General features: G+C 50.7%; 2 protein-coding genes across 2 annotated transcripts in view; one reads left to right on the top strand and one right to left on the bottom strand.

Annotated features, from left to right (window-relative positions):
- Positions 1 to 7,382, top strand: part of LOC307088129 (tyrosine-protein phosphatase non-receptor type 14-like) — a 21,956-nt gene extending 14,574 nt beyond the window's left edge. Inside the window, exons 13-17 of the mRNA XM_079753923.1 lie at positions 1 to 3; positions 2,152 to 2,280; positions 3,249 to 3,483; positions 4,324 to 4,487; positions 5,279 to 7,382. The exon at positions 1 to 3 is cut by the window's left edge and continues 216 nt beyond it. Coding sequence (XP_079610049.1) covers positions 1 to 3; positions 2,152 to 2,280; positions 3,249 to 3,483; positions 4,324 to 4,487; positions 5,279 to 5,407 — 660 coding nt within the window. The 3' untranslated portion in view covers positions 5,408 to 7,382. The remainder of the gene's footprint in view (positions 4 to 2,151; positions 2,281 to 3,248; positions 3,484 to 4,323; positions 4,488 to 5,278) is intronic.
- A 550-nt stretch (positions 7,383 to 7,932) lies between these two features.
- Positions 7,933 to 12,500, bottom strand: part of LOC307088345 (N-lysine methyltransferase SMYD2-B-like) — a gene marked incomplete at its 5' end in the record, with an annotated part of 10,343 nt that continues 5,775 nt past the window's right edge. Inside the window, 6 exons of the mRNA XM_079754198.1 lie at positions 7,933 to 8,020; positions 8,296 to 8,404; positions 8,957 to 9,148; positions 9,680 to 9,834; positions 10,432 to 10,542; positions 11,443 to 11,545. Coding sequence (XP_079610324.1) covers positions 7,946 to 8,020; positions 8,296 to 8,404; positions 8,957 to 9,148; positions 9,680 to 9,834; positions 10,432 to 10,542; positions 11,443 to 11,545 — 745 coding nt within the window. The 3' untranslated portion in view covers positions 7,933 to 7,945. The remainder of the gene's footprint in view (positions 8,021 to 8,295; positions 8,405 to 8,956; positions 9,149 to 9,679; positions 9,835 to 10,431; positions 10,543 to 11,442; positions 11,546 to 12,500) is intronic.

Below are 12,500 nucleotides of genomic sequence, written 5' to 3'. Positions count from 1 at the left end.
AAGGTGGGTCGGGGGGGCGAGGAGTCTCGGACCCCCGTTTGCGTCGGTTGATCCGGGTGATTTAGTACCATGGGTCCTGACTCACCGGTGGAGAACCACCGACCCAGACGGGACACACCCCAGGCTGTCCTGACCCGGACTGGACAGACAGCAGGACACCAGGCTGTCCTGATCTAGAGAGACGGGACAGACAGCAGGACAACAGGCTGTCCTGATCTGGAGAGACTGGACAGACAGCAGGACAACAGGCTGTCCTGATCTAGAGAGACTGGACAGACAGCAGGACAACAGGCTGTCCTGATCTGGAGAGACTGGACAGACAGCAGGACAACAGGCTGTCCTGATCTAGAGAGACGGGACAGACAGCAGGACAACAGGCTGTCCTGATCTAGAGAGACGGGACAGACACCAGGACAACAGGCTGTCCTGATCTGGACTGGACAGACAGCAGGACAAAAGGCTGTCCTGATCTAGAGAGACGGGACAGACAGCAGGACACCAGGCTGTCCCGATATAGACAGACGGGAGGACGGGCCGTTTGTCAGGGCCCGTCCTGGCAGCAACGCAGGCGTCTCGCCGAGGAACAAGGAGCAAACACGAAGCGGCTCTGTGTTCCTACCGAGAGCAGAGCCTCCCGTTCCCCTTCTGTTTCCAGGAGGAGGAACGTGTTTATCTTCCCCCCCACCCGTCTCCCCATCCCCCCGTCCCACTGATGCAACCGTGTGAAACAGTGTCACCTATCACAACCCCCCCCCCCCCCCCTCCTTCGCCCCATCAGGACAGGTTGAAAGGGGGTGGGGGTGTTTTAGTGTGTTTTCCTCCAGGTTGTTTTGGGACACTAATCTTCTCCGGGCTTACGGAATCCCGTGGAGGAATGTTTGGTCCAAACTCCAAACCCTTCTTAGGAAAACCTGAGCCCCGGCGTTCCCAGCGGCCTGCCCTCACTCCGACCGAACACAGAGCACTTGTTCACCAGTCACACGTGCACGGCGGGAATGTGTGTGTGTGCCTGGGTGGGTGTGTGTGTTAGTGTGTGTGTGTGTGTGTGTGTGTGTGTGTGTGTTGTGAGTGGATCTTTGCAGGTGTTTGTGTGGGTTTGTGTACGTGTGTACATTTACGTGCGTGTGTGCGAATGTGTTTGCGTGTGATTGTGTGTGTTATTATGTGTGTGTGTATGTGTGTGTGTGTTAGTGTGTGTGTGTGTGTGCATGTTGTGAGTGGATCTTTGCAGGTATTTGTGTTTGTTTAAGTGCGTGTCCGTGCATGTATGTGTATTTGTTTGCTAATTGTGTGTGTGTGTGTGTGTGTGTATTTGTGTGTGTATATATTTGTCTGTGAGTTGTGACTGGATGTGTGCCAGTATTTGTGTTTTATGTGTGTGCATACGTTTCCGTGTGTGTTTGCTAATTTTGTGTGTGAGTGTGTTTTAGGTGTGTATGTGGGAGCTTTTGGTGCGCACACACACACACCCACACACACACACAAAAGCTCAAAGGGGGTGCTGACTCACAGCCCTATCACCCGGTAACCCTCTTACACCGCAGGTGGTGGCGGAGCCGGTACAGAAAGCCTTGGTCCTCACTAATACCGTGTTTACAACCACGGAGGAAATGAGAAGGAACACGCTCGTTACGTAATGACATTCCACCGCCGGGGATGGGAGGAGCCGGCAGGAATCTGTTGACTGTGTGAACACCTTGATTGAGATTAGTGACGGCCTAAGGGAGCGGTAGAGGTGCCAGGAGAATCCAAACCTAGACGCTGATAGAGAGAAGATGTGGTGCCCTCTAGTGGTGAACGAGAGTACTGCGGTGTATGCGCTTTATTTTTGTTTTTGCTTTTTTTTATACCGCGTTTGATGGGTTTGCCATTCGGGATTTAAAGGGGTGGTATTATGCCACCAGGTGTGAGTGTGATATGCCCTAACAAGCGGTTTGAAGTGGGCCTGTTTTACAAGTGGGCGTGTCCACCTAGATGTACGCTAGATGTAAAAGGCAGATTTTCAAACGGCTTGTAATGGCTGATAACATCATATGGCCATATTTTGTCACGTTTTTATGTATCACACTGTACTTATTTGTGTTTGTGTGTGTGTGTGCGTGTGTGTGCGTGTGTGTGTGTGTGTGCGTGTGTGCGTGTGTGTGTGTCCAGGTGACCATCAGCGGTGAGGAGTGGCACTACATCGCCACCCAGGGGCCGCTCGCCAACACCTGCGCCGACTTCTGGCAGATGGTCTGGGAGCAGGGCGTCAACGTCATCGCCATGGTGACCGGCGAGGAGGTACAGCGCTCGACCCTCCTCTCCGTCCGTCCTTCCTTCCCCCCTGTCGTCTCTCCTTCCCTCCTTCTCGTCTCATCTCTCCTTCCGTCCTTTTCATCTCATCGCTCATCTCCATCCATCGTTTTGGTCTGGTCCCTAATCTCCACATCCCTTCTCCTCATCTCATCTCTCCCTCCCGCCTCCTCCTCCTTCGCCTCCATCTCCTTCTCATCTCGTCTCTCTCTCCCTCCCTCCTTCTCGTCTCTCTCCCTCCCTCCTTCTCTTCTCTCTCTCCCTCCCTCCTTCTCGTCTCTCTCTCCCTCCCTCCTTCTCTTCTCTCTCTCCATCCCTCCTTCTCTTCTCTCTCTCCCTCCCTCCTTCTCTTCTCTCTCTCCATCCCTCCTTCTTTTCTCTCTCCCTCCCTCCTTCTCTTCTCTCTCTCCATCCCTCCTTCTCGTCTCTCCCTCCCTCCCTCCTTCTCGTCTCTCTCTCCCTCCCTCCTTCTCTTCTCTCTCTCCCTCCCTCCTTCTCGTCTCTCTCTCCATCCCTCCTTCTCTTCTCTCTTTCCATCCCTCCTTCTCGTCTCTCTCTCCATCCCTCCTTCTCTTCTCTCTCTCCCTCCCTCCTTCTCATCTCTCTCCCTCCCTCCTTTTCGTCTCTCTCTCCCGCCCTCCTTCTCTTCTCTCTCTCCCTCCTTCTCTTCTCTCTCTCCATCCCTCCTTCTCTTCCCTCCTCTCATCCCTCCATCTTCTCGTCTCTCTCCCTCCCTCCTTCTCGTCTCTCTCTCCCGCCCTCCTTCTCTTCTCTCTCTCCCTCCTTCTCTTCTCTCTCTCCATCCCTCCTTCTCTTCCCTCCTCTCATCCCTCCATCTTCTCGTCTCTCTCCCTCCCTCCTTCTCGTCTCTCTTTCCTTCCCTCCTTCCCTTCCCTCCCCTCATCCCTACATCTTCTCGTCTCTCCTCTCACCCCTCCATCCCTCTTCCTGTGCAGGAAGGGGGCCGGTCCAAGAGCCATCGCTATTGGCCCAAGCTGGGCTCCAAGCATAACTCGGCCACCCACGGGAAGTTCAAGGTCACCACCAAGTTCCGCACTGACTCCGGCTGCTACGCCACCACTGGGTTAAAGGTCAAGCATCTCCTGTCGGGCCAGGAGCGAACCGTCTGGCACCTGCAGTACACTGACTGGCCCGAGCACGGCTGTCCCGAATACGTCCAGGGGTTCCTCTGTGAGTAGCACTCAAACACAGATCCAGATCCAGAACAGAGTCACTCAAACACTGATCCACATCCAGACTGGAGTCACTCAAACACAGATCCACATCCAGAACAGAGTCACTCAAACACAGATCCACATCCAGAACGGAGTCACTCAAACACAGATCCACATCCAGACTGGAGTCACTCAAACACAGATCCACATCCAGAACAGAGTCACTCAAACACAGATCCACATCCAGAACGGAGTCACTCAAACACAGATCCACATCCAGACTGGAGTCACTCAAACACAGATCCACATCCAGACTGGAGTCACTCAAACACAGATCCACATCCAGAACAGAGCCACTCAAACACAGATCCACATCCAGAACGGAGCCACTCAAACACAGATCCACATCCAGACTGGAGTCACTCAAACACAGATCCACATCCAGACTGGAGTCACTCAAACACTGATCCACATCCAGAACGGAGTCACTCAAACACAGATCCACATCCAGACTGGAGTCACTCAAACACCTGACCATAATCCCAAACCTTCATCACTCAAATCCAGCCAATAATAAATCAAATCCCGACGAGAATCACTGAAATCCAGACCATAATAACAAGTCAAATCCAGACCATGATAAGTCAAATCCCAACCATAATAAGTCAAATCCAGACCATAATAAATCAAATCCAGAGCTTTATTCCTTTAAAGCCAGATAATTCAAAATAATTTCAGTGATTCAGAGTCACGTCGACCGTCTTTAACTTTTCTTTAAATACAAAAAGCTTCTCTAACATAAATTAACATCTAAACTTCAACCATGTTCCCCCCCCCTTCCCCTCCCCCCCCCCAGCCTACCTGGAGGAGATCCAGTCGGTGCGACGCCACACCAACTCCATGCTGGACACCTCCAAGAGCCTGAACCCCCCGGTGGTGGTGCACTGCAGCGCGGGCGTGGGCCGCAGTGGGGTGGTCATCCTCACCGAGCTCATGATCAGCTGCCTGGAGCACAACCAGGTGAGACCGCCTCCTCCCGCCCCTTGGAGGCGGAGCCTGTGGACCGGGGACCGCAAGGCTGCCAGTTTGATGAGACCGTTATATTATAATGGGACTGAAATACATCCCTCTAACTGAGACCCTCCCCTCTTCTCTCTCGCTCTCTCTCCCTCCCTTTCTCTCTCCCCCCTCCTCTCTCTCTCCCCCCACACCTTTCTCTCTCTCTCTCCGTCTCCCTCTCTCTCCCCCTCCCCTCTCTCGCTCTCCTACTCCCCCCCTCCCTCTCTCAACCCCCCCGCCTCCCTCTCTCCCCCTCCGCCTCCCTCTCCTGCTCTCTCCCTCCCTCTCTCCCCCTCCCTTCCCCCCCTCTCGCTCTCTCTCTCCCCCTCCCTCCCCCCTCTCGCCCCCTCCCTCTCTCTCCCCCTCTGCCTCCCTCCCCTCCTCTCCCTCCCCCCCTCTCGCTCTCTCTCTCTTCCCCCTCTCCCTCCCCTCTCTCCCTCCCCCTCCCCCCCTCTCTCCCTCCCTTCCCCCCTCTCCCTCTCTCCCCCTCCGCCTCCCTCCTCCCCTCTCTCTCCCTCCCTTCCCCCCTCGCCCCCCCTCCCCCTCCCTCTCCCTCCCCCCTCTCGCTCTCTCTCTGCCCCCTTCCCTCCCCTCCTCCTCTCTCCCTCCCTCCCCCCCTCCCTCTCTCTCCCCCTCCGCCTCCCTCCCCCCCTCTCCCTCCCCCCCTCTCTCTCCCTCCCTCCCCCCCTCTTGCTCTCTCTCTCTTCCTCTCCCCCCCTCTTCCTCCCTCCCTCCCCCCCCCCCCCCCCCAGGCGGTGGAGGTCCCCACCATGTTGTCTGGCCTTCGGCAGCAGAGGATGCTGATGGTCCAGACCATCGCCCAGTACCAGTTCGTCTACCAGGTGCTCATCCAGTTCCTCAAGAACTCCCGCCTCATCTGAACCAATGAACCCGCGACGTCATGTGTGACCTTTGACCCTGACCCGAAAAAACTCCTTTTCGGTTTGGGTTTATTTAATATCGTTTATATTTAGATTGACGGACACGTTAAAATGTTGGGCATTAACATTCAAAGGCCAGGCTAAGAAGGAGAGGCTCTGCGTTGGTCTGTCTAGATAACAGGACTCTACCTGTGTGGTGCTGTGCACGTCTGTGATTCTCCTTCCTTCGTTCTAATGTTAGTGGTGTGTGGTTTAATGGTGTAGTACCCTCCCCCGCCAACAGGGGGAGCCATCGTGTCGTTGTAAGAGAGTAGAGAAACACCGCGAGGCGGAGACGTTAAACAAAAACTAACACTTGAGGTTTAACGACGTTATAGTAATTGCATTCCAGGAATTACAATTGATGACATAATTTATTTAGTACAATGTGATTTTTAGAAACAAAGTCCCCCGTTTCAGATAAAACAAATCATGTGTCAAGTTACACATATCTACGATGAGCTGTAACTACACGCGGATGGTTAAACAAATTATGGAATCAATTAGGTATCAATATTTAACAGGTTATTGGTTCAAGTCTCAACATTTCATGACGTTTCAGTTCTACCGTTATTTATTATCTTTCAAAGCATAATATCAAGAATAATTTCATAATTTCACCTTAACCGATGCTATATCTTTTTAATCTTGCTTGCGCAGCGTTTTAATTTGAATAGTGTGGCTTTTTTAATAGTAATAACCCTTAATTTACATCAGACTTACTGTATTCTCATTAAGACTTTGTTAGCTAAATGTGTACAATACAATTCCCTCACACACACACACACACACAAACGTAACATAACATACCACACATCCGTGTTATTTATCTAACTTAAAAGAAAAGATATGAACTTATCTTAAACCTGTTTGTTCATCGAGTTCAAGTCAACAATATTAAGTAACAATGGTAGCTGTTGTTGTAGTTTGGTCTATGGAGAGCCAGATCGCCATGGGGACCACGTTGCTCCAATGACAAAGAAACGGCTCCAAAATGGAGGGGACGGTTTCTTTGTCTGTTTAACACTGTTTGTGCCTTATTGACATTTCTAAAACAAAAGAGAGGGAGTCACTACCTTACTGGTATTCCTTGTAGCTTAGTTGTAAAAACGACTGATGTTCGTACTAAAACCCCCAGTTTGACACACTATGCGTTCAGTTCTGTAGACAAAATCATAACATTTCACCATGGTTCTTCAGTTACTTGACCTCTCATGGCTTCTAACCATTGCCTCCTTTCTGATGAAGTCTATGGTAGAAAACCAGGGAATTGTATTCATTTAGGTCATCAAGGCGGCCATTTGTATTTTTGCTACCAACACCAACGGTGTCAGAAAAAGGCGGCCATTTCGTAGAGCGTCTGATTGATTCAAACCCACAAGTATAGCGTAACCACGTGCCGAAATCTGTATACAAAATAGCCACACTCAGTAGCAGTTCATTATGTACGACTGGCTCTTTTAACCGGTTGCATTCTTTTCAAACGTAATGCAAAGCCAGCCATGTCCAAAGTATCTCTGTACATAACGGACGTGAAAAAAAAAGATTTCTACGAATGTCTTTTTATTACTTTTGGTATTATTTTTCGACTTGGTACCCCTACGCTACCGTAAGATAATAATATACTATGCATGCTTTTTTTTATATTCCCTGTATATAAAGTATCCTTCATCAGATCAGTACCGGCTTCAAGCTTCACGGCTGTACTCTTTGCGACAGTATTTCTCACCCACTGCATTCCTTACTTGTTTTGTTTCTTTTCACACAATATTTTGGCAAAATATCTGGACGGCTTTCAAAAATTGTGTTGTGTAAATATGTTTTGTATATGCTTTTTTTTATTGCATTATTGCATATTGTATATGTCTTTTCTCCCCTTCTCGCCCCCCCCCCCCCCCCCCCCCCCCCCAATCATGTACAAGCTGTCAAACTTGCCCATAATACAATAAAGCCTTATTTTCTCTAAGTATGTGACTTCAGAATAACGTCTTATGTTACAAATGTAAGCCTGTGTTGGCACCTGCCTGTGGGGCGTTGGGATTAGTACAGATCTGAACACCAACCGACGCATGGCAGTTGCAAAAAGGTGATAATGCAGAGTCTCCCCGTGCCAGGGTCACAGTCACTGGTGCGTGATAGGCCACCTGGTTACAAAGCCGCTGCGCCTCATTGGTCGAGAGGGATTTCGCTGCACCGTTTCCTGCCCACACGTGTAAACAGCTTGAGGTGGAAGCCATGAGTACAAACTCACCGACCAATCGCATGCCAAGACAAACAAATATCTAGAAAAAACATTTCTTCCACCTACGGAAAATAAATATACCTAAACTTTGAACATGTACAAAGTTATGGGGTACTGTGCGTTTTTATATTGTCCGTAGAAAATGTAAGGTTTTAACTTTTTACAACAACATTACAGTGAACAGAATAGGCCTATAGTTCTGGGAAGCGTCCATTTGCTTTTTTCAGTCCATAGCGTGACTTTTCTCCCACTTCTTGTTATTTTATCTCTTTGCGCAACTCTGCCATGTACTGGTGATCCTTGCCGTGGGCCACCTCCATGATCGCCATCGCCTAGACACACACACACACACACACACAGACACACACACACAGACGCACACACGCACGCACATGTGTGCACACACACACACACACAAACACACATAGATACATACATGCATAAACACACATAAACACACAAATGAAATAAAACACATTATTACAATGTATTCCACTTCTCAATCATCCAAATTGACGGCTGATTCAACACATGAAGCGGATCCATGTCCCTCAATGAACCAAATCAGAGTCCAAACGTGCCCCGTGCGTTCCGAGCAGCCTGGTACCTTCTTCAGGGCGTTGAGGCCGCGGGAGCGTTTCTCCAGGCCCATGTAGAGCCTTCCCAGCTTCAGGTACATGGAGGACACGTTCAGGGAGTAGGCCGGGTACAGCACACTGCAGGGGGAGACACGACACCACCACCACCACCACCACGTCAGCTGGTCTCACCGGGGGAAGACACAGGCGTCCAGCACAGACGCGACTATAGCGATCGACTATAGCGAGCGACTTAAAATGAGCACATTGGACAGAAGAAAGAGAAACAACAACATATCGCTGTCGGTAGAGTAAGGAGGTTCATAGAACCAAGTGCCAAGCACTAGCCATAACTGGGGGTTAACCCATTCCTCGTATACAGCAAAGGTAGCTAGGAGCACATGAACCACAATCACTCTGTTTGCTAAGGGGACCAGACAGTATTAGAAGGCTATTGTACATATTTTTAAAATAAAATGTACCGATATGATCCTCTTGATTCTCTTCACATTCATACATCGCTTCCGTAGCAAATATAACACTGGCCGTTGAGTTACACCTTAAGTGCAATCCCAGTCGGATGATCTCCATGTTGATAAATTGTGCGGGACATTTCAGAAGACGAGTGAGGAGACACTGCCTTCACCCCCACTGTGGGCCACCAGTCTGTCTAACCCGAGGCGTCCTGACCTGTAGGGCTTCAGGATCTTCTCCCCGTAGTGGATGGCCCCGTCCCAGTCGCCCAGGTACAGACACACGCCCATGGCCTGGTACATCATGTGGAGCATGTAGACGTTGGCGTCGTCGAACACCGTGCCCATCTCGTCCAGGCTCTGCACGCACATCTCCAGCAGCTCGCTAGGGGGTGCCAGAGAGTCAAGGCTGCATACACGGCTTCGGGGGTTGGGACAGCTGGGGACGTTTTTAGGAGGCCTTATCTTACCAGCTAGACCCACTTGAGCAAAGAGTTACGGTACAGAGATTGAGCTGTAGCAGGGGGCTGCTGTTGTGCTGAAGGAGGTTTCAAGAAGGTTAATGTGTTTTGTTTGTTCAGGCTTAATGTTAATGTTCAATTGTCACTCATGCGATCAAACTGCAATTCTGGAGACTGACATCGTATGCAGATTGAATACTAATCAACAGCACTTCATTGCGCCTTATGGAGGAAAGAAGCTAGGGAGGTACGGTAAAACAGACCTCAGCAAAATGTATGAATTCAGCGGAACGGATATGACATTATGTTTCTGAAGACCAGGACCCAGTTCTGGAATGTGTGTCAGCTACGGCAAAGTGTGCTTCAGTATTTAGTCACATCCACAGCTCTGTAGTCCCCATATTAAATTAAAGTATTAACATTCAATGTGAGAAGAACAGAAGGTCTTTCAGCTTGATAAAGGGCCAACTCCACGGCACAACACAACGCCACTCTTGCTGGACAGAAGGATATTCTTCTCGCTCTTGATGGCCCTGAACTCGCCCATCTTCTTGCGGGCGTAGCGCACCATGCCGCTGACCAGCTCCGGCTCGTAGGGGTCGCTGCGCTTTCGCACCTTCAGCTTGGCCTTGTCCTGGAAGACGGAGACGCAAGGGTGGTGTGGCGTTATCTATGGTGTGTGTCTATGGTCTGTGTATCTATGGTCTGTGTGTCTGGTAGGTGGAGCTATGGTCTGTGTATCTATGGTCTGTGTATCTATGGTCCTTGGATCTATGGTCTGTGGATCTATGGTCTGTGGATCTATGGTCTGTGGATCTATGGTCTGTGGATCTATGGTCTGTGGATCTATGGTCTGTGTTTCTATGGTCTGTGGATCTATGGTCTGTGTATCTATGGTCTGTGGATCTATGGTCTGTGGATCTATGGTCTGTGGATCTATGGTCTGTGTTTCTATGGTCTGTGTTTCTATGGTCTGTGTTTCTATGGTCTGTGGATCTATGGTCTGTGTATCTATGGTCTGTGGATCTATGGTCTGTGTATCTATGTTGGGTGATGGTCTGTGTATCTATGGTCTGTGGATCTATGGTCTGTGTTTCCATGGTCTGTGGATCTATGGTCTGTGGATCTATGGTCTGTGTATCTATGGTCTGTGTATCTATGGTCTGTGGATCTATGTTGGGTGATGGTCTGTGTATCTATGGTGTGTATATCTACGTCGGGCGGTCCTTACTTTGGACTGGGTTTTGCACTCCTGACAGTCACAGGTGAAATAGTACGAATCCCTCAGCCTGCTGTTGCGGTCGTCTGTCGGGTACAGGATGTCTATGTAGCTGATCAGCACCTGGTGGCACGCACACACACACAACACACACACACACACACACACACAAACACATACACACAGACAGTTGGTTTTGTTATGGGTGTTCCTCTCGAGCACAGATGTCTTTAAATAACCCAGTCTCCGATTCAGCTGTTTTGTTTTTAACCCCATTACCACCCCCCCCCCCCTCCCCCCACCACTACCAATCACTCAACACACACACACACACGCGCACACACACACACACACACACACACACCGACACAGGTCTATACTACCTATACACGCACAGTATTGAAACCCTAACCGACCTAACCATCTGTGTATCTATGGATCCAACAGAATGACTCAACATTGCCACAGGGGGTCTTAATTGAGCGTCACGGGTCTTTACTTCGGAACACCGGAGGAATCTCCTTCTGGCTCCTGGGAGACCGAGACGAAGAGTTTCTATTTGTGGACGAGTCGAACAGCTCATGGAGTTGTTCGACTCGACACACACCCCACACACACCCTTCCTCCCCGATGGTCAATCCCCCCACTAGGCCGCCGGCAGCTGGGCCCACTAACCCTCCCCCACCTCTCCCCTCCCTCACCCCTCCCCTCCCTCACCCGTCCCTTACCCCTTTCTTCCCTCACCCCTCCCTTTCCTCACCTGCCCCCTCCCACACCTGTCCTCTCCTCCTCCCTCCCCTCCCTCTCTCACCCCTCCCTCTCCCCTCCCCTCCCTTCCCTCCCCTCCCTCTCTCCCTCACCCCTCCCCTCCCTCACCCCTCCCCTCCCTCACCCCTCCCCTCCCTCTCCCCTCCCCCCACTCCCTCCCTCACCCCTCCACTCCTCTCCCTCACCCCTCCCTCAACCCTCAACCCTCACCCCCCCCCCCCCCCCCCCCCCCTCCGACCCTCCCTCCCCCCTCACCTCGTCCATCTTCTTCATGGGCGTGACGGCCCGCACCTCGGCCGTCGTCCCCTTGAACGTGACGATGACGCTGGGCTGACAGCTGTGGTTGATGAGCGCCACACTGCGGAACACACACACAAACACACACACACACACACACACGTTGTTGTATTCACTGTTCACTCGTTCGGCGAGCGCTTCTATCATACGGTTGGCTGGTAACCGGTAAGGTTGCTAGTTCGATTCCCGGCTCCGAGGTGTCCCAGAGCGAGACGCCTCCCCCTGACTGCTCCCGACAAGCTGGCTGTCGCCCCGAGTGGTCGACACCGCACGTCGGTGTGCGTATTAATGGTTGTAAGTCGCTTTGGATAAAAGCGTCTGCTAAATGCCCCAAATGTAAATGTCAATAAGCAACTTAAAGGGATATCGAGAACGCTGCAGGGCGGGGTCAGGGCTGCCGGTTCAAACCCAGTACTCTTATGTCTGGGAGTCAAACCCCCCAGCCACTACCTGCCTCTGCCCTAAACAAGCTATTCTTAACATACCTTTACATGCTAACCACCTCCTCGTTGCACTGCTTTACGTTAAAGGGACAATATTCAAAGTGCTCTTCCAACACATTCTGTCATAGAGATGCTAACAGTGGCGCTACGGGGGGTCTAGTGAGTTGATCTGACTCTGCATTGTGGTCTCAGGTGACATCTTATGACTAGCCTCGCTTTTTGAGAGGGGGTGGGGTTTGGAGAAAGTTGGGAGAGGGAGGGGGGAGGAAGAGAGGGCTGTCTTTAAATGTAGACAGGTTGGTCATCATCTAGGTTGTACAAAGCCTGGGTAAAAAGAGCTGAGCTGGCAAACTGAACCACATGAAGCCATGTTTACACGTCAACACTGTTGTAACTGCCCTGGTAGAATGAATATCTTATGTTTATCTTAATTACATCAAAACATTTTCTGTTTAGATTTTACATACTGTTTGTAATGTTTTAAAATGTTGTTTAAAATCTTAAAGTGCCTTTAAGTCACTGGAAGAGTGCTATGCAAACATAATATCTGTAATAAATGCAGGGGCGTAGGAA

This window comes from Pollachius pollachius, assembly GCF_949987615.1.
Source record: "Pollachius pollachius genome assembly, chromosome: 16".
NCBI lineage: Eukaryota > Metazoa > Chordata > Actinopteri > Gadiformes > Gadidae > Pollachius > Pollachius pollachius.
The sequence above is the reverse complement of the archived record's forward strand: the minus strand, read 5'-3'. Positions and strand labels throughout refer to the sequence as shown.